The sequence below is a fragment of the Lycorma delicatula genome, chromosome 1 (assembly GCF_047948215.1).
Source record: "Lycorma delicatula isolate Av1 chromosome 1, ASM4794821v1, whole genome shotgun sequence".
NCBI classification, from domain to species: domain Eukaryota; kingdom Metazoa; phylum Arthropoda; class Insecta; order Hemiptera; family Fulgoridae; genus Lycorma; species Lycorma delicatula.
The window spans coordinates 190,995,727-191,022,781 of record NC_134455.1 but is presented as its reverse complement, the minus strand read 5'-3'; the positions used below and the strand labels follow the sequence as shown (position 1 = coordinate 191,022,781).

The 27,055-nt window shown below is 25.9% G+C and overlaps 1 protein-coding gene across 13 annotated transcripts in view; it reads left to right on the top strand.

Annotated features, from left to right (window-relative positions):
- Window positions 1-27,055, top strand: part of LOC142326451 (ATP-binding cassette sub-family C member 5-like) — a 256,658-nt gene that overhangs the window by 106,445 nt on the left and 123,158 nt on the right. For 7 of the 13 annotated variants that reach the window (XM_075369001.1, XM_075369058.1, XM_075369017.1 and 4 more), the window contains exon 11: window positions 1,016-1,126. The exons of 4 other annotated variants lie outside the window; for them this stretch is intronic. In XM_075369001.1, the coding sequence (XP_075225116.1) occupies window positions 1,016-1,126 (111 nt within the window). Of the gene's footprint in view, window positions 1-1,015; window positions 1,127-19,916; window positions 20,028-27,055 lie in introns of all 13 variants that reach the window. 2 more of the 13 variants (XM_075369065.1, XM_075369026.1) reach the window with 1 other exon arrangement.

The following is a 27,055-nucleotide window of genomic DNA, read 5'->3' as shown; positions in this document are numbered from 1 at the left end:
TATCAAACAAAAAACCACACAGATATATGTACCTTTGTTTTTACTTATTTTGTATTTCTTTGTCATTGCATATTAGCTTGCTATATCTGTGTTTACAAGCTTATAGAGAACTGGAATTTTCAAATTGATCATTCGATTTGTAGCTAATACCTAAGTACGTTTACAATAATTAATCTTAGGGAAAATTAAATAAACTGTTCTGAAGTTTAATTACAATTATAATTGTTATAAACACATGTTTTAGTCATAACAAAATGTTTTGAAGATGTTAAAAAAGTTAAACAAAGCAGACTATCATGATTACTTGTTTTATTTTCCTATTTATTCCCCAGGAAAGGACTAATCATCTGTCTTAATAATTGTTTTGTGATTTTCGAGTTTTTAAGTGTTTTCTCATATTCACTCTTATTTTTGTAATCTACGTTTTATTCCTACACTCTTTTGTTAAGTTTTGTAGAGTATTCTTAATAAAACTCAGTGCACAATTAATAGAGCACTTTTTAAAAAGAAAGTGGTATGAGAATATACCATTTTTACATAAAGATTTTTAGGTGTTGGTTATAAACTAAAATTTTGTTTTGTTTGTTTACCTTGGATTCAACATCTTTGTTTTTCATTATCTTCATATGTTTGTCAAGTCATCCTTGCTTTATTTGAATCATAGAATCATATCCTTTTTTGTTTCTTTTTCTCCGTTAATTTTTTCTATTATTGCTATATTATAAAAGCGCTGATATCTTTGTTCGATGATAGTAGTTTTTCACTGCTTGTATATTTATTTGTGATTTTTTTAATCATTTATCAGTTTTCTTTTGTAAAAGAACTTTATTTTGTTAAAATATACACACAACTAAATTAAATTACTTTTTGTTGTTCTTTGAGTTCCACCAATAAGTGAATAGAACACTGTTTGATTAAGTAATTATTTTATTAAAACCAATTATATTTTCTTATAATAATGATTTTTATTACTTTTTAAAAATTTTTAATGTTGTAAAAATTATTTTTTCATTAGGCTTTCACTGTGAAAACATACTGCATCAAGATGTTGGATCCTCTCCTGATATTTTCAGGAGAAGGCTGGAAAACAGTATTCGATAGTTTTGTCTCGGTTGAGAGATTACAGGTTGAAATTATTTTCTTCTTGTTTTTGTACTATAAATAAAGTTTAACATTAACTTAATGATGTTTAATTTATTAATAATCATTTTAATAGATTTGTACATCATTAACAGAGGGCATGCTTGTATTTAGTGTTTTATCCGGGATTTGTGTGTTTTTAATAATGTTATTGATTGTCATTGTTGTGGGTTATGCATTTCATTCTTTCATGTGTATTATTTGTTTTTAGAAAATTATTTTTTGTTGGATCTGCAGTTGTTCTTTATGATTTTTAACCGTAATATTTATTATGTATACTTTTATATTTTCTGTTTGGAATGAGTATAATGAAGAATTAGTTGAATATATAGAATCATTTCTATTATTGGTTAATACTAATGTTAATGTAGAAATCAAATATTGTAGTTAGATATTTCATGTATATTTCTAAATTTTTGATAGAAAATCAAAATTATGTTAATTACTAGAGGATACTGTATTTTTCCTGAGTAAAGAGCTTCCTTGGTTTGTGGTTGAGAAATTATTTGCCTTTAATTTGAAATATACTAAAAGTAGATTGTGTAGTAATAGATTCAAGTACATAGGAACCTTGAAAGAGATCTTTCCTTTATATGAAATTCTTTTTTCATTTAGTTGAAGAAATCTTATTAGTATTCATTCTAAGGAATTGAACCAGTAAACTCATTTTATGATACCCTGAATTATTTTTATAGAGTACACCTGTTTTTAAGATTTTGTGTTATAATTCATTATTTATTGATTAATTTGTTTGTAATTTTAGTTAATAAATAGTTAATTAATTTTAGATAATGGAATATAAAATATAAAATTTTAAATTATGGAAAATAAATAATGGAATATGAAATTTCATATATAATTATATATGGAAGTTTTGTTAGGTTATGATGAAATATATACATATTCAGTTTGAAGTTTAAAAATTCATTTTAATTATGACTCATTTTACTCCTTTTTTTAATTACTACTTATATTCATTAGCACTTTTTTAGAAATTGTTATTTCATCAGATTACTAAAAATATTATAAAATCTTGTTTTTAAAATATAGGAAAGAATAAATAAAATTAGTGGAAATATATAGTTTGAAAATTTTATCATAGTTGTTTATGTATATATGTTGATTTATGATGTTTATATCTGTGCTGTAAACGTTTGCTAAATTTGATTGTATATTGACTTCTTGCGTGAATAATCTCTGCCTAACAAAAATAAACATCTAATCTGAACATTTATTTATATATAAAACATTTATTTATCATTTATTACATTTAACATTTATTTATTTATATAAAAAATTAAGATATTTCTTTAATATAGTTAAACACATTTTTTAAATGTAATTATCTTTGTGTGGATTTAAAAAAATATACTTTTATATATTTATTTAATATCTTTAAATGAAATATTTCATTATAACTTGTTTAAGAAGACATAATGAAAGTTTAGGATGACCAAAAATTCTGATAGTGTATTAACTAATTTACATTAATTAAATTAAAGAAGAATGGATAGAGTGATGGTACTAGTTTATTTCTACAGAATTTCCTGATGAAGTGAAGAACTAAACTGCTACTACATGTCATTAGTTGAGTGAAATGTGGAAATAGAATTTTTTCTGAAATTTCAGATCTAAATCCTACTTGGTATATTTTGATACTTGTCAACTACTATATGAATCCAGCTCTTTTTTATAATATTTCTTAACAGTATATTTACACCTGCTCACAATTGCCTTTCCTGTCTTGCTGAATCTGACTCACGTAATTTGTCTGTTTTTCTTTTCTTGCCCTACAGTAAACCATTACTATACAAAAAAAATAATAAAGCATAAACAATATTACTTCTTTCATAATATTCAACTTTGCATGATATAAAATTGTGTTATATATCTAATTATATATGTTAATTGTCACACACATACACACACACACACACATACACACACCACATCACATGCACACATGCAGTAAGGTTGATGATTTGAAATATTTTTTTTATTTTCTGACTTTGTATTCTCTTAAAATAATTTTCACTTAACTTTCTCTTTAAATAGTTTTTGACTTTAGAATTGTCATCTTTTTTTAGTTTCCACTTTACCCATGTGTAAAACTGAAATTCTACTCTGTCTTTTGTTAATTTGCAATTGCTACTTTAATTTTAGTTTAATAATTTTGACTTTAGAGTTCACATTTTTGCTTTTGATTTAATAAACAGAATTTAAGAAATAATTTCAATGAGCTGCAGCTCATTAAAGTCCAACTTATCCAATTTTCATATTGTTAAATCGCCTATTATATTTTGTATTAATGGCATCAATTACTTTATAACATTCAGTCCATCTATCAGCATTCAAAATAATTTTTCACTGCCATTTCATAAAACAATTTCTGTTTGTTTTTAATCCTGTGAATTTCCATGGTAACTTCGAAGTACTCTTTGGCAGACACATCAAACATTACACACTTTGCATTTGCAACATTGGATCTTTAATTCAAGCAGCTACAACTCTGCGTGATCACAGTTTTCGGTCTATAACTATGGATCTTTATTTTCGAACTGTATGACTTTGTCACCAAAGTAGAGAAGATAGCTATGATACTAATTGTTTGAGTGAAAGGGATCTTTGAGAGAAAGAAACTAGGTAGTCTCACACTTTCAGACCAACTACATTGTCATGTAGCTATGACCATGCTGTAAGATGTAAGTGATGTGTTGACATTGAGCATGTCCTCAATAAAAAAAGCAAGTTATGCATTAACACAATTATATAGTAATAAAAAAAAATCATCCTTATATAATTCTTATGTAAAAACAGTAAGTGTGAGAAGTTTTGATTGAAAAGAAATGACTTTTAATATTATATATTTGCGTTAATAAATTATAAAAAAAAATATTCTGCAAATCTTTGACTTCATTTTTCACTAAAAATAATTCCATTTATCAATAAATAAAAAAATAATAATTTAATGAGTACATAGATTGTACACATTTAATATTTAATAGTTAAAATACTAAAATCAGATCATATTTATACATTTTTCTGTTTCACTATCTCCCTCTTTGTGTGCTTATGACAAAACTTATCATTAGTTTTAATTTTTACTACACTTCCGATCTTTTTTAGAACCTTTAAAAAGAATATAATATAATATAACTTCATCATCATTCGTATTTTCTTTTCCGGTAACATAAGGGCTAACTAATTTTATGCTCAATATCTTTCATAAGATCCCCTCATTTAAAGATTCATTTAATACTTTTAATTGTCTAACAAACAAATCATTATTTTCATTTATCTTTATTATACATAGGAAAGATATTTTCCCAATCTAGTTTATCTAACATTTCTCTGCAGATAGGTATATGCTTAAGCTTTATTTTAAAATTGGTAAGAGAACATTCGACTCCTAAATTTTTAAGAAGACAGTAAATCATTAGCAATTAGTAGAATTCTTTCATTTCTATTTATTATTTAGATTATCAAATGCACTATAAAAATCAAAATAGCATTTATTCAAATAGGTAAGACTTTTCATATCTTGCAACATTCAACTATTATACATTTTTAACAGAAAAGATTCCTATTTTTTATTTAAATTTCAGCTACCACAATTTTAACAGGAAAATTCATTACCGTTTTTTAATAATAAAATAATGGTCCTGAATAGAAATAAGAAAACAGAAAGAAAAAGAATGAGATAAAAATAAAAAATGTCAAAAGTAATTTTACCATGGTTGTTAAAAAAATATATACAATAAATATATAAGATGACACAAATAAAAATTAAAACCACCAAAAGAAAATTTAGGGAAATAATTATTCCAGCACAAGAAATAAGAGAGTTTATAAGAAGAAGAAGAAGTTATAACAGGAATTATTGGAAGAAATAGAAAGAAAAAATAAGAGAAAGAATCTCAGCTAAAATTAAAAGCTCTTAAAGATCAGGATAAAATAAAACTAGATGAAATAGAGCAAGAGGAAGAACTAGAAGGGATAGAGCTAGAGACAAATAATACAACAATTAAAAATCTATTTGGAATGAACCTTAGAAAATTTACTGCGAACTCTCTTTTAAATAGATTTTGTATAGAGAATATTGGTAAACTTATTACAAATGTTGCTGAAATAAATTATACAGAACAATACCAGGAATTTTAGAAGTTATTAAACAAGATAATTTCTTTTTAATGAACTTTGACATAATGCAAGATGTTACAGGAATTTGATAAAGAACATATAATTTTACACAAAACAAATATAAAGCTAAAAATAATATTGTTGGAAAAACTGCTAACATGGTTAAGTGATAATGCGAAAGTAAAACTTTTTAATAAATTTGTGTGCAAAATGACTTCTCCGGGTGTAAATAAAACTATTGGGGACCATATAATAAATTTTTTAAATTGGCCAGATGAAAGATTAAAAACCACACTTAATGATCCAAGAGCAAAAACACATGGAATAAGAAGACTAGAAGTAACAATTTGTAATTATTCTACTTTCGCCGATAATTTTTGCAAAGATCCAATAAAAGATTTTGTTAATATAATTAATTTTTCTAAACCATATGTTAACGATGTATCTTTGTGTTCTGTTTTTTTTCTGGCGATAGAAAAAACTTTGTAATTTACTAAAATATAGTTGTTGCATAGTTTGTAACAGTCTATTGTATTATTGTTTATGGGCAAATAAGAAAACAGAAAAATTTACTTGTTATCGTATTACTTTGCTAACAAAAAATAATGAAAGACAAAAATTAATACATTTTGTAATTAATGCATTTAGTTTTAATATTTTGTTTATAAATTATGTGGAAATTATCAAAGAAAAAAATATTAATAAGTTTTACTTAAAGCCTACATAAAATGTGGAAAACTTTTTACAAAATCCACAACATTATTTTCTATGCCAAAAGAAATAAATGCTGCAGAAAAAGGTTTAATAGACACAAAATAATGCATGCCTCTTGTTTTATTACTAAAAGAATAAATATTATGAATAATTTAAATATCTACAAATACAAGAAATTAAAACAGTAAAATATCCTAGAATTTCTTATCTAAAAAATAGAGAATAGTAACAGAAGAAAATATCCAAAAAATAAAGAAAGAGTTAAAAATAAAACATTTGTTAAACTATGAAGATGCTAAAAAAGCTTTAGCAATAAAAATAAAATACGAAGAAACAGTTAAAAATGTGGTTAAGAGTGCAGATTAATTGGGTAGAATTACCATTATTTACTAATTTCGATGTTTATGGGTTTTCTGTAAATAGTTTTGCAAAATATCCTGTAGTTGCTGTTTATGGAAAAGGGAGAAATAAAGAAGAATTTAAAATGTGTTATGTTAAAGGTTCTCTTAAAAATAAATTAATAAATTTTTCTGAAGCAAATTTAATACAAACAGAAGAAGGGTTTTCCCTATTCCTTACGTAACGCAAAATAATAAAAACAAATTGTATTATATTATTGGCCTAAAAAAGAAGCATTCTTAAAATTAGATATAGATGGACAAGCAATTAGATAAGATGGATATCTTTTAAAGGTCATAAATACCCAAATATTGTTGGAGCAAGCAATATCATTTATTAAACGATTCAAAAAAAAAGATGTCTTAGATATTTTGGAAAAGTAAAAGAAATTTTAATGGATGATATTACAAATAAAATTATTAATGTAAATAGATGCAAAGGAATAGAAACTAGAAGAATCTACTTAACATTTTAATTTACGTAGAATTAAGAATGTTAAGTGATTTAAAAAAAATGTTTATTTCCAATTCTTAATGGAAAAAATAGAAGAAAAAAATTAGTAGATTAGAATTTACTCTACTTTAGATTTAAATATAAATTTAAAATTAAAGTAAACAAACTTAAAACTATAAAAAATAAGAAAATTAAAAGATTAGTTTTTGTAGCGCAATAAACTATACAACACAGAAACATAAATAAAACATAATTATAAACAATAAACTACAAACAAAAAAAAAGATCAAAAACATGTTATTTGTAAGGCAATTTGCCTTAAAAATTAATTACTAACTTTTACAGTTAATCAAATCTTCCCATTTTGTTGGATAATTGTAGAAATATAATGTGTTAATTCCTAAATGTACAATCTAAAAATTCCTGGACATATTCGTCTATTGATTTATTTCTTTCATTTTGCACACAATTATAACCAGATTTCCATCTTATATAGAACTTCTTTATTTAATTTTTTTCTTTTTTTTCGTATTTTGTTTTCTATCGGTTTTTTCCTCTATAAAAGTACCAGAAAAACCTTAATTACATTCGTCACCATATAGATAAAATAATCCCATTTTTCTGAAAGGTTCCATATATTTGTCGAAAATAATCATAGGATTATTATTATTATTTGTATATTGACCCATGTTTATATTTAAGACTATTTTTGTGCAAATATTTTAACTACGTAATTTTTTTATAATGTTTTTCTGCATTTGCTTGTTAGAAATTGGAAAAATACAATAAAATAAACTTAATATTCTTCATTTTTATTGTAATCTTATTGAATGAATGGTGATTGATTGATTGATGTTTGATGTTTTTAGGTTTAACGTCAATTATTTACATATGGTAATTTATTATGCAGTTTCTAAACTGTGCTATTTTAATTTAACATATTTTTACATTATTTAAGTCCTTATTTTAATTTAACTTGTTTTTACAGTTTACATTATTTTTATGTTATAATAAAAGAAACAAAGGAAAAATAAATTATAATTCAAGCAATAAATTAAAATAAGATAGATAAATTATAATATAATTTGAAGTAAGAGACAGAGATAAAAAATAATTTTGGACAACTTTAAAAAATAAACATAAAAATATCAAGACCTAGAACATGTAATATAATTTTAAATTTAGATTTAAAATTAACTGCTATATTTATTTGAGTAAATCATCCATCCATGGCATGCTTTAAAATCAACTTTCTTCAATGATTTAGCGATTTCACGAGCATATGATTGACACATTTCGTGACATCAAAATCGCATTTCCTTTTTTCCATAAGTCATACAATTTTTTTTTAATGTCTGTGTATTTTGGTTTTAAGCCACGAAAAGCCCTTTTATTACCAGTGCCTTTCACCAGAAGTTGTTTCTTCTGTGCCAATCTCGAATGCAGCTTTCATCTACGTCAAATTTTCTTCCTGCCGCCAGATTTCCAATTTTTTCAGCCTCTTCTATAACGTGCAGTACTGTAAAAGATCGTAGACGCTGTCCTTTTGTACTCATTTTAATGCCATAATTAAAATAAATCACCGTATTAAACTTTACAAGATAAACTAAACAGATAAAATGCACATAACCGTCCACATATACAAACAGTACAATGACTATGGCGAATAGACAAGACGACGATGGGTAACTGATATTGTAACTGTAGTGACATAAGAACCGGATGCAGCCTATACAGAATGAATCAGTTTTATAAAAATACCGTAACTTCGTTCCTATCGATAATATGAACAGGGTGTTAATAATTAAGGATGTATTCTGTATAAGCGGCATCCGGTATTGATAAACGAAATCCTAATGTAACTATATTTATATGATTGAATTTAGGTACTTCTAAGAAAACGTTTACTTTACATAAATTATCCTGGCTAAAGGCTGTGTTTCAAGTAAGCCCCGCACCCTTATTTTTCTTCTTCAATTCCAAGAAAAAAAGTGCGGGAGGTACTCGAATAAATACGGTATTTGTTATTTATCTAGATATTAATTTTCGAATCTTACTAAATCTTCCTTCTATTTTAATTAATTTATCTAATTTATCATCTATTTTTTCTTTTAATTTTTCTGTTTTTACTACACGAACAGCTGTTTTAAATTCTTCTAGTTCTTTTATTTTTATAAACAATTTTCTCTGTATTTTTATATTCGTTTTAGATTTGTTCTGTGCCAATACAGTACATCTTTCTTAATTTCTTTTATGTGCCATTGAAAGCAGCTTCTAAAATTGTAATACAATCTTCTTTATCTTTTAATAAATGCATTTTTATTAATTACATATTAATTGTATTTTTTTTTATTAATTTAATTGCATTTTTTCAATTTCTATAAAGCCAAAAACCCTAACAATGTCATAATATAAGTATTATTATAATAAAAATGTTAGAGAAAAATTATGCATTAGTTATAATAATAAATTTTAATCTAAGAAAAGAAGATTGTTTAAAAAAGTATAATGAAAAAAATATGATCTGGACACCACATGACTTCAAATTTATGCCTATTAAATTAAATATATTTAAAAAAAAATTTTTTTTTTTTTGTTATTGAATTATTATTTAATTTAGAATTCTTTTTTCAATCACAGGTTAATAATTATTATTAAGTCAATATATTAAAAAAAAGAGGAAATGAAGTTGGATTCTCATCGATATGTCCTTCTCCTTATAAGATCCAAATATTCCATTAATTAAAATTTTATTGGGCTATACTCTGGAACCAGTAAAAATAAGTACCACTTATGATGTACCGTTAAAAAGCTTTCAATGTGAACTTATTACTGCAGTTAAGAAAAAGTCCAAAATCTAAATTTTTTGGATTTTGGGCTCTTTTTGGACACTTTTGGTCCAGTCAGTTGCAATCAAAAGGGGAGGTACACAAATAGATGTTACAATTGTTGTAAATCTAAAATTTCAACATCCTATGGCTAATCATTTTTGAGTTATGTGAGATACATATGTACAGACGTCAAATTGAAACTAGTCAAAATGGATTCAGGGACGGTCAAAATGCATATTTCTGTTGAAATCTGAAAACAGGAATTTTTTGTGATTACAATACTTCTTTGTACTTTGTACAACGAAGTAAAAAGAGATGAAAACAATGTATATTCTTTGCCAGATTTATTCAGTATTTGTGATTTTATTTGCACTTATTTGGAAGAAAGAGATTTAGATAAAATATCAAATTACTATACAAAAATTCTTTGCTATGCTCGTGCTACCAACATTTTCCATATAACTCTTACTACATAAAATTAATTTCAGCCACCTTTTATTCAACCGCCTTTAAACAGAAAATGTCCAGAAATATACTAATATATAGAAACAAAGAGAAAGGAAAATAAAAAAGTTAAAAGAATGTTATTATAAATAAAATATGTTAACAACAAGAATTTCTGTAGTTAAACTAACATGGAAAAATAACATATAACGATTGTAGCTGTGTGATATGTAAATGTAAATTATTGCTATTCGCAACTTATTCTTAACAAATTTTATTTATTTCATAACTATTTATCAAATAAAGAGAAAATTTACCTTTCTTCATGTGTTTGCTGACTAATATTTCATCTTTAATAATTAATTTTGTACTGTGTTTTTTTTTTTAATATTAAGTAATATTTCTGAATCAAAATTGGGTTGAGAGCAATTTCAGTTGAAGTTTTGACATGTATATTTCTACAATTTTACGTTTTAGTTCCATAATAATTCCTACGCCATCGTACCTGACAACTATTATATCAACAGTTGGCTTTCAACCCTTTGCAGTATATCTTAGCTGAGGAAATTGTGCATTTATGGAATGATAACACTCTTCTTCCTTTAAAAATTAATAGTGAATGGCTTCTAGCCATTCACTATTAATTTTCTACCTTAAGATTCTACCTTAATAAGAGATAAAGCCTTAAGATTCCTAAATAAAATACTAAATGTTTTAATTAATTCTGGGAAACTCATTTTACTTGTTAATGTCAAAATATAATGTACAAAAACTTCTTTATCTTCTGGTTTAAAATTGAATCTCTTCTTAAAAAACTCTTTATCATACCTGTTATTTGACAGTTGCAAAAGTATTTCATGATTAGGACTCTTAATAAATGCATACTCCAGTCCCATCTTTGTATCTACACTTTTATTAGCATCAAAATAGCCATTTTCACTTAAAAATTGTATTAATAAATCACCTTCCATCTCGTTGAGTTGTCTGTGTTTTTATTATATTTTGTAACCTAATTATGTTTTATATAGTGATTTTAGAAACGTAGTTTATTTTCAGAATCTCATATTCCAAAGAATTTAGGACTTTATTTCAAACTTTATTGCAAAAAAAAGAGTATTGTTAAACCTTTAATTCTACTATAAGCCACCCAGTAATTTGTAATTCTCCACTCATCAAATAATTAACTATCAGCCACACACTATACATTTTCATTTTTATTGATTCTATAATATAAACCTCATACCAGAATCTGACATCTTTAATTTTTGTTCAGGTTCAGATTTATTGAACCAACAAGTAGACTAACCTCTTCTTCCATGAATTTGAAAAATTTATTAAAGGAGTGATTTTCTAAACATGGAAAATTGACAACATTATTGGTATCCAACAAGATAATTAATTCCTGCCATCCTTACACATGCATTTATCAGGGCTCTTTCAACATATGGATTGGATTTTAATGTTATAGAAATGAACTCTTGAAGAAAGTGTATGATCAGCTTTAAGCCTTTACCAGATTCAAAGATGGCCTTTTGGACAGGTGCATCATATTCATCAATCAAGATGAAGCATTTTTTGTTGATAAAGTGATTGTACAGATGATAGGTGAGAGTTTTTGCAGTATTATAAAATTTATCATCTTCCAAAGTTTCTCTAATTCTATCATTATACATCTTGTTAAATTTGTAATTATCTACTTTATTTAAATTGTGGCTATACAAGAGATATTCATGATTAAGATACAATTCATCTATAAGTACTTTAAACTTTTTTGGATTGAAAACATACTTTTACCAAGATAGTTTTGTACACTAAATGATTTGTTTCTATTAGTTTGGCCTAGTCATCAAACGGTACTTTGATTTCCTAAAAAGAAAAACATGTAATCGGTCTTTTTTCATTTTGCAACATAACCTTAAATATTAACAAACATCTATTTATTCATAATTGGCAATAAATTAAACACGGATAAAAGAAAAACAATTATTTTAGTCTGTACTCAAAATATCAAAACAATATAGTGTGGATAAATAAATAGTATAAAGTGAGTTTTGTTTTGCAATGTGCTCCAATATTTTTATAATTTTTTGTACACCAAAACAGTTGAACAACATTTACATCAAAATAATAAATACTGAACATTATAAAATTGTTCTTTTACGAGTCGGAAGGACATAGAAAGGATACATTTATAGGTGCTAAATATAAAAAAATGTAAATTTTGATGATTTATAAAAAATATACCTACATTGCTCAAAAAGGAAACACCAATCAAAGTAGAAACAAAAAAATAACACAACATTTTATGTTTAGTGTTTCTGTCAGTGCAGTGAAACAGTTTTTAACAAAATAATTGATTCTATATCACCAATTTACGCTAAAAATCTCTTATCTTAATGTTATCTGCTGTCTAAATGTGTACTCTAATCTATCAATTTAAACAATTATTTGTTCAAATGGCAAGTACAATCCCCTGCTTATATAACGTATGACACCATCAATCATTTATTATAAAAATGTATAATCCGTGAAAAAATATATTTCTCCTTTACATAAAATGACTTTAAAATAATAATGTATCTGCCATCCCATTGAATTTAGTGAAATTAAAAATTTGTTGAAACTTGGGTATTTCAATTATAGAAATGTGTTTTACCTATTTGAATTTTCCTGTTAAAATGCTGTTAGTTGAAGTAAATCACAAATTGGAAACTTTTCTGTTAAAAATGTAAGCAATTGAATGTTGCAAGATATGGTAAAAGTCTTACTGATTTGAAACGATTGCTTATTTTTGTAGTTCTTGTGAACATTTAATTCCCGTAGATGAATGCGAGGAAAATTCTTTAGTTATATTTGATGATTGCTTAATGGAACAACAAACAAAAATTCAGGATTATTTCACTAGAGGTAGACATAAAAATATCTCTTTGTGTTTTTCTAAGTCCGAGCTACAGCCACCTGGATTTACTTGTGATTAGAAATAATGTAAATTTTCTCTGCATCTTTTGACAAATGAATATTATACAAAAATAATTTTTAAGATTTTTTTGGCTCTGAACTACATTAGAAAATTTGAGAAATTATGCAATATTTATTGGAAAGACGCTTAGGCTTTTTAACAATCAATTTGCATAAGAAAGCGTATCTTAGTATAAGACCGATGTGGGTTAAGTAAAGCATTTAATATTTTTATTTATATAATAAAGACATCACTATGAGGCATAATAGAAAAAGGGTTATTGAAGAAGTAAGGGAAGATAAACTTTCTCTTGAAAAAGCTAAACAAAATGAAGAACTGAAGAAGAAACTCAGAAAAAGTTTTATAGAAGCTGAAGAAGAACATAAAAGAAAGCATATAAAGATTGAACACAGTGCAAAATATAATTGAAATACTCCATATCTAAATATCCTTTGATGCCACCGATTAGACCTCTGCAAGAACTTTCTCTTGAAGAAGCTAAGTGAAATGAAGAAATATAGAAGAAATTCAGAAACAAATTCAAGTCTTATCATGTTCGTGAGGGTGAAGAGTTGAAAGAAAGGGAAAAGAAGTATGACCATGTTGTCAAAGTGCTAAAAGAGAACAAACTGGCTGAAAGTACTTCTAAACAAATAATTCCTGTGATAGAGCTCGATCGTAAATTATTTGAGCCACCTATTACAAGTACATCAAAGCAGGTTCAATTTGACAAATCTTCTTATGAAGATGAAAGCCCTCCACTGCCTGAACCTTCAAATACTGAAAATGAATCATTCCGTACAAACCAGTCATTTAAAAAACTTGAAGAAAAGGGTGTAATAGATGTTGGAGCGGTGCATTACATATTATCAGCTAATGATGGAAAGTTTGGAGTTTGAATTAATGAAGAAAAGGGTGAAGTTAAAATTGGGCTTTTCCAATCACATTTGATGATGATGACATTATCATTATGTTCTCTCGTCATGATTCAAGAAGATATAAAGGCACTGTAGGACTTTGGCGATTACTGACTCTGAAAGATTATATAGAGAAAGAAAATATGTACACTGATGACAAGTGGGAAACAGAAAGAAATTTTAATAAAGACCTATTAGTTACAGTCCTGAAAAAGGTTTCAAATTGAGTAAAGGTCGTAAATAGAAAATTGAAAATACTCTTCCCAAACAGTGGGAAGAGTACAGAAAGATGAAGACTAATGAAGATGTTGTTGGCTGAGGATTGATGAATGTAAACAAACAACCTATCAAGTACAGATGCATAAAAAGTTTGGATGAACTGATTAAATGGTTACATTTTATGCAAGCACAAGAAACTGCTGGTAATAATAGCTTTCATTATGAAAAAATATTTGTGGTCAAGTTTTTTTGTGATCGGATGACAGAACTAGTAGATTCCCCAAGCGGGACTAAACATTTAGTTCGTTGTATATCGCCACTTCCAGAACTTGTGATAGGCTTGTGAATGATTTCATAAATAATTTTCTGTATGAATTGTACTGGCGTAATGTACAATATTGTGAACCAGATACAAAATTAGAGAAAAGATTAGCTCGCTGTTATAAAGGAATTATCTGACAGATTCTGCTTGTATGGAACATGATATTTGTTATTCAAAATATAAGAATCCAGAGGACAGATGGGAAACAGATAGAAGTTGGAAGATTATGCTGTTAATAGGTTGTTTTCTAAAGACGCTGACCTAAGTGAATGTATTATGGATTTAGTGATTGCACCTGTCATTTGGGCAAAGAAAAAGTTGGGATTTGGTTTGAGTACTTCTTTGTGTGTACTAAATTTTTATTTTAATATCCATAAGAGTGTTAAAATTTTCTTCTTTATAATAAAGAAGAGATATCGATTTATATAAATAAAAATTCAATCTTTCAGACAGGGAGAAAAATAAAGTTAAAATTGCTGGGAAGAAACAGAAGACACTAGGTTTAACTTATAACCGGTTGTCTAAAGGTAATGTTGAAATTCTACTTAAAAATGAACAACATAAAGCTGTAGTCAGAGCCTTGAAAAATAAGAAAACCTTTAGGTTCATATTACTGTGCAACCAAATTGGCAGTGGATTGTTGAATAACATTTTGACTTCGATTGAGAAGGAAATTCCTTTTGTGGATAAAATTAGTCCTTTATATTTTATAGTTCCTTTATATTTAATTGGTAAAGAATTGATGTAATTTTTAAAAATGACTAAAGGCTCTGATTTGAAGAAAAAGATAGTCCTCTACTTTCTATAAAAAAAGTTGTAGTTTCTTTATCATCTGATGGTTTGCATAAATTCGTTAAACAATTAGATATAAAATTTTTTAAGGGAGTTTTAATGAGAGATATATTACCAACTAGAGGCTCTAATAAAATTGAATGTGGAATTTTTAACATGGATAGCATAGTTTCTACAGGAACTTATTGGACTTGTTATATCAAGAAAAATAATAATGTAGTTTATTTTGATAATTATGAACATGCGTCTCCTCCAATGGAACTTCAGAGCTATTTAAAAAATAAGAATATCCTGTATGCAATAGATAATATTCAAAATTATAATGATCCTCCAGTGTGTGTTCATTTATGTTTGGAAGCTCTTAGATTATCCTAAAAATGAAAAAGATTTCTTATACAATAAAAGGCAATAAATATGGATTCACATCATGGTTTTGTATTCAATGACTTTGGGGAAGAGAGTGAAAATATTTCTTTTGAGCTTAAAAACAGTTAAAAAGTTGGACAATAATTTTACCACTAAAATAAATGCCTTAGAATATAAATTTGAGGAAATTAAGAATGAAGCATGGAAAAAAACTTGAGAATGAATTAGGAATGAATCAAAAGTGATTAAAATTTAGGTTTTTTATTGTAAACATTTTCACTAATTATTCTTTTAAAAATATTTGTCTTGGCTAGATGTACAGGAAAAATAAGAGTGTTAAATAAACATATTTTATTTGAAGATTACTGTGTGGTTGTTATTTGTAATTTGTCTTGTTATAACAATCAATATATTTAAGTTATTCAGGAGTAAACTTTTATATGGACATAACAGTTCCTAGGGTTCTTTAATATTCTTTCAATTTTAAAAGTATGGGTATTTACTGGTTTCTGTTTAAAATTTTTTTTTGTGTCCAAGCTTTACTCTTCACAAAAATTTCAATTTCTATCATTCATTTGTTATTTTGTTTAGAAAATTCCTGTAGCAACCAGTTATAAGTTTTCCAAATTACAAGATTCATCATGTTTTAAAAAATATGTTACATGATTTCTTCGACAGTTTAGAGATATTTTTTATTTGTTTGATATCACCATTATTTTGTATTGGCGTTTTAATCTCAGTAGTTATAAAATTACAATTTACATCATTTAATCATTCTGACATTCAAAGTTTATTTTCATGCACAACTTCAATAAAATTATTTGAAAATCTTGAGATAAAATAATAATTCATAGTCCTGCTTTCTAAAGCTTGTGCCCAGTAATTGCCTCTTTACATTGTTTGTACATTTCAACATCAGTTGAGGACAATGTGTCATTATGGGTGGACAGTTTGTTTCAATAATAAGCTTCACCACATTAATAATAATTTGTTGCCATTGAAATTGACAGGACAACATAGTCACGTGAAAAGGTTGCATGTGCAGTCTACGTTAAGAGCTAAGCATGTAATGTTGTGTGATGCTCCAGTATGCCCCTCAGATAATCACTGTATCATAGTTTTAAATTTATCACAGAATTGGCATTGTTTTGTATAATAATATGGCCAAAATTGATAAACTTGTCAAATTCTTTAAATCAGACTTTTATCGGTGTTTAAATTCTTTTTGTGTAACTTTTAAGTTTTTTAAAGTACTTTTACACTCTCTCCATAAATATGCTGGTGATTTATGCATGTAATTTACTTTCATTTTATGACTCTGTCTTATACAGTTTATTTTCTAAAATATGAATTTTAATGTTGGTTTGTCTTTCAAAATTTTTTAGCTAATGTCCCTTTATGACTCCTATGTTATTTACTTGGTGCATGCATTACTCTGTACAAATGTATTTGCTTTGTAGTTTTGCACTATATTTTGGTAATTTGCTTTATATTTTGTTTTCTTTATAGCTTTTCCTCAAAATTTTATGAACAGTTTTTTTAATCTGATCCAATATTGCATTCTGTTACTTATGTTTAAGTAGCACTGTGTTATCAGTAGCTGTTTTTAATTTGTGCTGACTTAGTCTAAATTGAAAGAAGAATCTAAGTATTATTTTCTACTTGTTAGTTTTACTTTTTCAAATCTTAGGAACTTAAATTGTATTTTTAAAATACTTTTAAGATGTAAAGAAGCATACAGATTTAATGATTTCTTTACAAAGATATCATTGTTTTGTACTTTTTTAAAACAGTAAAATGGATCGTATACCAGCGACTCAGTAAAGAAATACAATATGAAAACTTTAATATTATAATGAACTCAATTGTTCTTTTTAAAATATTATTTTAGAAATATTTCTTGTTTGTATATGCTGTTATATTGTTTTTCTCAGTTTATGTCTTTATCTTGGTCATTTGTTAATCAAATTGATAAAAGAACATCCATGTAATACAAGCAGTCATATTTAATCAGATATAACAATACCTTTAATTGGATTAGAATTCTGGCAGGACAACTGTCACTGGCTGTGATGGTATTGATTACCTATCAAAGTGTTGTGCTGTTATGATGATTCATCCAATTGGTTGGGCTTGTACTAACTTGATTTTTTTAACTTACCAAAGGGAAAAAATTACCTCAGGGGATAATGTATTTCTTTTGATCATACAGTTTTGTTTAGAAATAAAAATAACTGGGTGTGATAATTCCAGTTTTTTTGGCGTTAATAAAGCCAGCTTTTAGAATGCAGCCTTAAAGATGTTTGAATGGATTACTTCTGTATTTACTTTCATTAACTGATAACGTGTTAAATATTTTTTATTTTGTTATAGAGTATGTTTCATTTTTTGTAGAAAAAATGTTTTTTTCAAAACTGTAATTTAATTAAAATTTGTCAGAATGTAGTTTTCAATTATCTTCATTTGAAAGAAAAGGAGAAATTGTATAATAATTTAAAACATAATTTTCATTATTTGCAAATGATATAAATTAATTTTTTATTTTGTTTTTAAAATTCTGTTAAAAAAAAAGATCCTGCTGAGTTACATATGTTTTATTTAAAAAAATTGTAAATAGTTTTTTATGACATACTTTTTCATTTTATTTGCGCACAAAAGTTAAATTCTTCTTTTTACGTTTTTTTTTTAAATTGCGTAAATTAAAGTTTTTCAGTAGTTTGACAGAAATGTTGTTAAGTGTTGAAATATATGAAAAATTCTGTTCAGCAATAAAATTTTCAATCATCCATTTTTAATCATTTCATCACTTTCTGACTCCTGCTCAAGAAAATTTGGCCTTTATGAAAAAGGCCAAACCTAGTGGGATTAAAACCCTCAACTTAGTACCAACCTTTGTACTGTCATTCATTTTTGTTGTAGATGTGCTATTTTAACAAATATTTTACATTTTTTAAAAATATCTTTAGAAGTAATCCATTATGTTTTCTTATTAAACATTTGTTTTAACATTAGCTTCAGGTTATAATGGGATGATGAATAATTTAAAACATTATGTCATACATTCAAATAAAATATTAATGGACAATGTATATTTGAGAAGTTATTATTTTGTAATATTTCTCTTATTAATTTTAAGTTATTTATCATTAATTATGAACTGAAGATAGTGTCAAAATGTTTTCAAGTGTTTTTTAATAAGAAAATAATAATTTATTTCTGGAGACTTCACAAAAAAGGTGATAGTTGTTTTAATTTTTGCTGAAAGATAGTTTTATGAAATTAAATATAATTATAGCTATTAACAATGGTTAATAATCAAATTAACAAAAATCCAATAAAAATAAAAGTAGTTTGTGAATGAGATAGGAGAATTTAAAAATAAATTAACACATATCTACTCAAGAAACCTAGATGATAACCTAAAAGAAGACAAGAAACTTCACTTGTGCAATTTAGCATTTTTGCAAAGAAATAATTTTTATATAAATTTTTGGAAATTGTTTCTAGGTTCTAAGAGCGTGCCTCAAAATTTGGTATTAAATGTAACTATAAACGTATGAAAATATTTAAAATAATGGTTGTGTCTCTTGGTAAAAAGAAGTAACTTTGCATTTGGGTTAGGTAGGTTGTTTTAACTAACAGATATTTACTTTTTTATAGGATTTTTTAGTGGTTAATTAAATATTGGATTTATCGGTCGTAACCATCCATCCATTAAAATCAAGTCCACTTGTTTATCAGTATTTATATAAGTTGCATATTTTCACTTGATTCTCATATATATGAGAGTGCCCGTTGTACTACTTAGCACTTTTTGTGATATTTTATTGTATTTTCAGTTATCTGGTTCAAATATGTGCTTTATTTAGTTGTTTCGTGCTGGATATATTGCATTAACACATCTTCAATTTCTGCTTAAAAATATCATTAATAAATATTGGCATTTTAAATTTATTTGTATTGATTTTATCATTCATTCATTTTTTATATTTGTGTCAAGTTGTCTATAACAGTTCATAATTTTTTCACTTTGTAATATTGAACAATTTACATTGGTGGGTATTTTAGATATTCGTATGAATTTTCAGCTACTTTAGTATATAAATTTTTTTTAAGAGCTTTTTATATTTTGAGATTATTGTATTGCGTGAAGTATTTTAATAACTTTTGTTTAAAAAAGTAAATATTATTTGTAAGGCAATAATTGACAATTATTCCAGGCATTCTCAGTGCAGAGTTTATGCTTTAAACAATTAAGATCAGTCTTAAACAACATTAAAGAAGGATGGAAGAGCATCATAGATGGCGGCATTGGACTGGAGAGATTGAAGGTTGCTTTAATATCTCGTTTGCTATATCTGTATTTTTGTTGGTAGAAGCTATGTGTAATTCATTGTGATCTTGTGTTGATCTGATTATTTGGTGCTGATTTTATTTTACACTTTTCTTGTAGTTCATGAAAGAACATTTTATTCATTGCAAAAAACACCCATACAGCATGTTTTAAATTTTAAATTGTGTATTGTATGTATTGAAAGATAATGTAATGCTTAGTTTCATTTGCTTGATTACTGTTCCATTATTCATGTTTGTATATTTTAAATACCAGAAGAAAACACTTTTAAAAAACTACTTTTGTTTGTTTGTATTTTCTATTTACAATGGTTTTTAGGTCTACCTGCAGTTACTTAAGCAGGTAAAATCTGTTTACATCTACTTTGACTACTTTCATAAATTTGTTGACTACAGTACTTTGTATTTCAACACTGTGCTTCTGAGTTTGTTTAAAATACTAACTTGCTGATTGGTAGCAGTCTTTATGCATGCACCTGGATATTGAGTCTATACTTTTATTATATGTTTCGATGTCAATAATATCTGGTACCTTTCTGTGACAGATCCCAGGAGGCATCAAAAGCAAGGAGCAAAATTTGTACACTTGATTCTTGTATGTTTTGCGTCTTATTTTTGGAATACTAATGGAAAATAACATTTATTATCTTGTTTTCGAATTCATTAAAATAGGCAGCCCTTGAGTTTTGTATACTTAATTTGTTTATAAATTGTTATATTATCCATTTTGAAAAATGGCTGCCATTTTAAATCTAGGGTAAATCTTTATGGAAGCACTATTTAAAAAAGTTTTAATTTTAAAATGTTTCTTTTTGTGAATAGCATGCACGTGCTAAAAATGCATTATCTACAAAAAAAATCCATACATAATGAGTATCCTATGCCATTTTTCAGGAATTAATAATAAAAAAAAAAAAACATTATTGTCTTACGATATATGCCATTAGCTGTCATATTCTAAAATATAGTCTGACCAATAAACACCTTTTCTTTTTTACTTCAAAATATTATTGGTGGTAGTGAGAAGTTAGAAAGGTGTTGTAAGTATATTTCCATACAAATTTTAATGGTATTTGTATCATCTTTATAGGTGAATGAAAACAAGGAAAGATCTAGTTAAATCCTAAAGTAATTATTGGTGTCTATAAATATATTCTTGTTATCTATAAAATACATGCTGCATTCCCAGTATTATGAGTGTGTGTTACACTCACATTGTATGTGCACACACACACACACACACACATACACATACACATACACACACATTATGCCATCAGTGGGCACATGGAAAAGACTAGCAAAGAGTTGCATAATCTTCTCGGCTTCACTTCAACAGATTTTTATTTTAAATGAGCCATAGGAATTTTAAATATTAAAGTCAATTTTGGGTACTTAATTAGGTAACAATTATAAATATTTAAAAAAAGTAATAAAATGTGAAAGTGTGTACTGCCATTCTACTTGTCTGTAAGAACCTAAAATTAATTCAATTAAGATTTAACGTGCAGAAATAATTTGGCCTAAATTGGTGCTTAAGGTTAAGCTGGTTTAAAAAATATTAAGCAAAATAAAAAAATAAAATTTTTTTTTGGGTAAGTCCATATCCCTTGTCAGATTGGGGACAAAATTTAACAGAAGTTATAGATGAACATTTTCTCCGAATTTTACAAGGTTTTTATCCATTTTGGAAATGTATATAACAGAAACTCAAAAACAATTAAGATAATTATTTCCCTATCCCTAAGTCTGATGATTTAAAATGACTTAAAATTTCAATACTGTAAAAAAAATCCTGTACCCACCGTACTGAATTTCAAGTTCCTATAATATCCCACAAAAAGTTGAATTTTTTAATGACAGTGAATATCCCACTCAATTATCTGATTAGATTCATAATTTAATGGTTCAGTACCCTAAATATAGAAATATTTGAATCAAATTTCAAATTTTAATATTCAGGGAATCAGGATATATGTATGAAAATGTAAGAGTGTATTATTTGTATGAAAATATTTTTGGAAAGTAAAAGGCATCTGGCATACTTACTTCCTTGTTGTCTATTTTCATTTTCATTTTGGTCCTTTTTTATTACTTTATCACAATAACCATGCCTCCTTGTGAAATTGCCTAACGTATGGAAATAAATTAGTCCTAGTCCTAGTTATGAAATAAATTAGAAATAAATTTAGTCCTACAGTTTTTTTTTTTTTTGTTAATGCAGAGTTTAAATTATAAATTGTTATACTAACTGTAGCCAAACACTATGGTCACAGATAGGATACAACTGTGAAATGGTGCAAAGATATCAATATTCTTTATTACCTCATTAGAGTGTACGGTAACCAGAGATTATTTGTTCTTTAACTAAGTTCTACCTAATCACCCTAATCTTTCTGTTTCTCGTATAAAATAAGGAACACATGTCACATTAAAGTTTTGAATTCTTGTTTATCCGCTGTAAAATTTATAAATGATTTATAACAATTAAGTACTGGGTACTTTAAAAAGTTGCTCTACCAATTTTTTTCGTAAGACGTATTTTTCTTGATAATAATGATGAACAAAGAGAAACTGAAGCGAACAAAAAAAAAAAAAAATAGTAGCAATCGAATTTTATTGAAAAATGTTGTGTGTTAAATACAAGAACAAACAAAAGTATAGGAAAATTTTAATACTTAATAGAATGTATAACTATGCTGAAATTGAAAGTTAGTACCTGTACTAATTTTATTCTAATTTTAGTCACTACTGTCGGAAACACTTGAAATTTTATCATGAAATTTTATGTATATAGAGTTATAGTTTTATTACTACTATTATTTCAAACTTGTCAAATTGAAAGTGTGTGTTCATAAAAAAATAGTTCAGGACAAGTTTATTTGAACATGTTTTCCCAAGATACATGTTTTTACTAATTAATGAAAAAAACTACTTTAAAGATGTCTGCCAGATGGCATTTTCCATATTTGTGACTTACCACAAAATTATGATTTTAATTATATTACTGTAATGTAGATTATTATTATTTAATTATTAGTGTTATAAGGATTTAACAATAGTTATAAGGAACCACTATTTTTTTTTTAGTAATTTTATTTTATTGTTTTTTAGTAATGTGACTCATCATTAAACATTCTTTCAGAAAAGCTTCAAAACTATGACTGAATTAACAACATTTTAGAAATTTTTTGAATTGACTATATTAAAAAAAAATTATTTATAAATGTATAAAAAAATTTATACATCTTTTAAGTGTAAGCCTTAAATTGTTGTACTGAGGTGTTGTAAATAGATACGGAAATTTTTGAAAATCTCTAGATGGTTTCACCCTAAATTAGAAGTTGTCATAGAGCTCAGTTCCCAAATTTGTAAGTTTTTATATTCATTAAGGATTGTCTTTTATCCAACTGTTTTGTGTATTGAATTTAATATTGAAAGGCTTAAGTAATAAGAAAAGAAATTTAACTTTTACTTGCTTATATATAATGATTTAATTTCTTATGATGTCCTACTAAAGGCAAAGTTTATTTTAAGTGAAAGAAGGTAAAAAAAAAAATAACTAGTTTTAAAGTTAATAATTTAGAAAAATAATAACTGTAAATAAAATAAAAACTTAGTTTGATGTGTCCACCCTTAAAGTCATGGTTTGGATCCATCTACTGCTTCTACCATGTAAATTTAATAATAAATTCAATTTTTTAAATTTAATTTTTGTGCTTCTAGCTCATTTTGAATTTGAATCATTAATTATTTGATTCATTTTATTATCATTATTGTTGAACTATAAATTCATTCTTTATAATTACTCTACCAGTATTAATTTAAGTTAAATAAAATGCAGTAATCATAAACTAAAACTTTTATAACTTTATTGACCAAACTGTAAATAGGCAAATTATTTAGTTTCTGTTTCTTCTTCAAAATAATACTATTTTATGTAAAACATGAATGTCTTCAAAACTTACTTATATTTTGGATTTTAATCTTATAATAGTAATTTTTTTAATTATCATTTTTACATGTAGATTTGATAGGTTTTGAATTTAGTAATTAATGTGCTTGTAGTTAAATGTGATAAAAACCATAGAATATTGTTCCATATGCCTGTGTATAATATATTGTGTTAAAAAATATGCTGAGTTATTTTTACGTGTTCTGTTCGCTATAATTTTTGCATTTGTACAATATTTACAATTTCTGCAAATCTATGAGCTTTTTGTCATGGATTATTATTTACATTTTTATTAGCTTATGTTGCAGGGGTCAATTAAATATGGTAACTTTATATATCTTTACTTTTTAATAGCTGGCTTACATTTACACAAAATAATATAATGCAAAAGGTGTTATATAATTTACATTATAATTACAGACTTCCCGAACTGAATATGAGCTTGTTCATTTATTTGATGAACATAAGCTATAGAGTATAATGAAGGTACTCTGTATAATAAGACGATGTGTACTTAATTACTAATTTATTTTTTCTCACCCATGAGAAAACATAACACTTGGTTATTGCATTCAAATTTTTGTTTTAAATCACACTGATTTGAAGGAATAATATTATTATGATTAATCTATGAACATTAAATTCATCAATAAATTTTGTTTTTACATCTTTCATTCAAAAAGAATCTTAAATAATTCTCTTTATTGTTGTTTTTCAGAATTTTGGTTTGGTGTAGTGTATGATAAGTAAATAAATATGTATATACATATTGAAAATTCAAATAATTCATTAATGTGTTGACCACTGTGTTAATAAAATGTAATATTATATGAGATATAAACATAATTTCCAATAATCAGTTTTCACAGGATCCCACATCTTCAGTTGGTATTGAATTTTACAACTACATTAAAACATATTTACTTTAGATTGTCAATTTGTCAAAATTGTTTTCTGTTTTAAAAATCTTGAAATTTATTATGAACATATATTCAAATTTTGCTGTTCAGTACTGGAATGAGAATTCAGCTGTCCAGAATTGATATTGGTATAATTTGTTATAATATTTGTGTTTGTAAAACCAATATTCATTTAAAAAAAAATTACAGAACATTACACAGCATACAAAAAAAAAGAGTATATAATGTAGCTGACGATGTGTTAGAATATAAACTTAATATTATTGATTGCAAAAATAATTTACAGATTGTAGAAGTATGTAATAATAACATGAATATACTCAAAAAATATTACATTTTTAAATATAAACAAAAGTATGTAATGTTGAACCACCAGATAAAATTCAAAGATTTTATTAAAAAAAAAAAAAAATTACAATCTAATAGTTGGCAATAATTACAGTGGTATAAAAGAAAATATTATGTTTTAAAGATTACATCATTCCAGTACTGGACAGCAAAATTTGCATATGTGTTCATAATACTATTCAAAATTTTTAAAACAGAAAACACTAAAATAAAAATTTTTAAAAGATTGTATATAATGTAATTATAGAATTCAATACTAACTGAAGATGTGGGATCCTGCAAAATTTGATTCTTGGAAATTTATGTGGTAAATTTAACTGAATAATTTACCACATAATTTTTATGTGGTTTATGTTTCACATAATATATATATAGCCATCAGTATGAATTAAAAAAAAAAATTGATATTAACTAATAGAAAGTAGAATATAACAGAAATAAGCTATAGAGTAAAGTAAAGGTACCCAGTGTGATAAGATGTGTTTCTAATTAATAAATTTATTTTTTGTTGATGCTTAAAATTTGGTAATGGGTGAGAAAATGTAACTCTACGTTATTGCTTTCAATTATTTTTTTTTTAGATCTGATTTGAGGGAATACATATTATTATGATGTAATTTGTGGAATATTAATACACTTTATTATAATAACCTAAAAGTGTAAGTTTAAAACAAATGATTAAACCTACAGCTGAAATTGCATAAATTAAAATTTTACCATAAATTCCAGTTATCAATTGAAGCCTTTTGTAAATGAAATGAAATAAAGGAACAAATAGAATCTTAATGCTGTTAAAAAAATCTACATTTGAAAAAACTTGACACTGAACTCTATTTTTACCTAATTATGTCAACGCATCTTCTATGTGATTAAAAAAAATGTATGTTAATCTTAGTGGCTGAAAACAAAATTAAACTTTAATACATCACTTTGTAAGTGTATTTCATAGATGATGTTTGGATTCAAGTATTTAGGCCTTAGGCAGGCATAAACAAACGAATATAAAATACTGAGTGTTGAAACACATTCTTCCACATATTGTATCACAGCTTGTTTAAAGTTGTCCTTGGCTTTTTTAACAGGAATGGATATTAGTTCAATCTAAATCAGTACTCTAATTGTTGTTGTAACTTGTTGACCTGTTGCTTTATCCATCAACTAAGTGCAGATAATGTAGTGTCTTATTACACCCTTGTGATTATCCTTCTTTCATTAATTATGAATATCCTCCTTATCTTGTTTCTCTAATGTACACTTTCTACAAAAATAATCAATTTTCTGGGAATTCACTGTGTTAATTACTTCTTTTAGTCTCCAGTTATAGATGTGAAAATTTATTAATATTTTTATGGAACCTCACAGTTCTTTCCTTTCTTCAAACATTTTTGTCCTTTTATTGTTTAGCCATTATACCGTTCGGTATCAGTATTCACTTCTGTGTAAGCTGGTTGTCTTTATCCAGTCTAGTTCAGTTATACTTCCAAGTAACTGTTAAAATTTCTCTAAACTATTCTTGTAACTAGTAAAAAGTAGTATCAAATAAACTTTTTGTTTTATTTTATTTATTGGAATCGAATAAAGATTTGATTTATTTTCTTGTACTTAAATGAACTGGTAATATAAGTATTATTTTATTACTTTACCAACATGTTTTTTAATCTTTAATGTTTTTTTATATCTTATTATATGATTTTTGGTTATTTAACAGAGAATTTTGATACAGTTGTTGAATTTAACCACAAGATCCTTACAAAAGTTTTGATCACATCTCTGTTTATTTTTT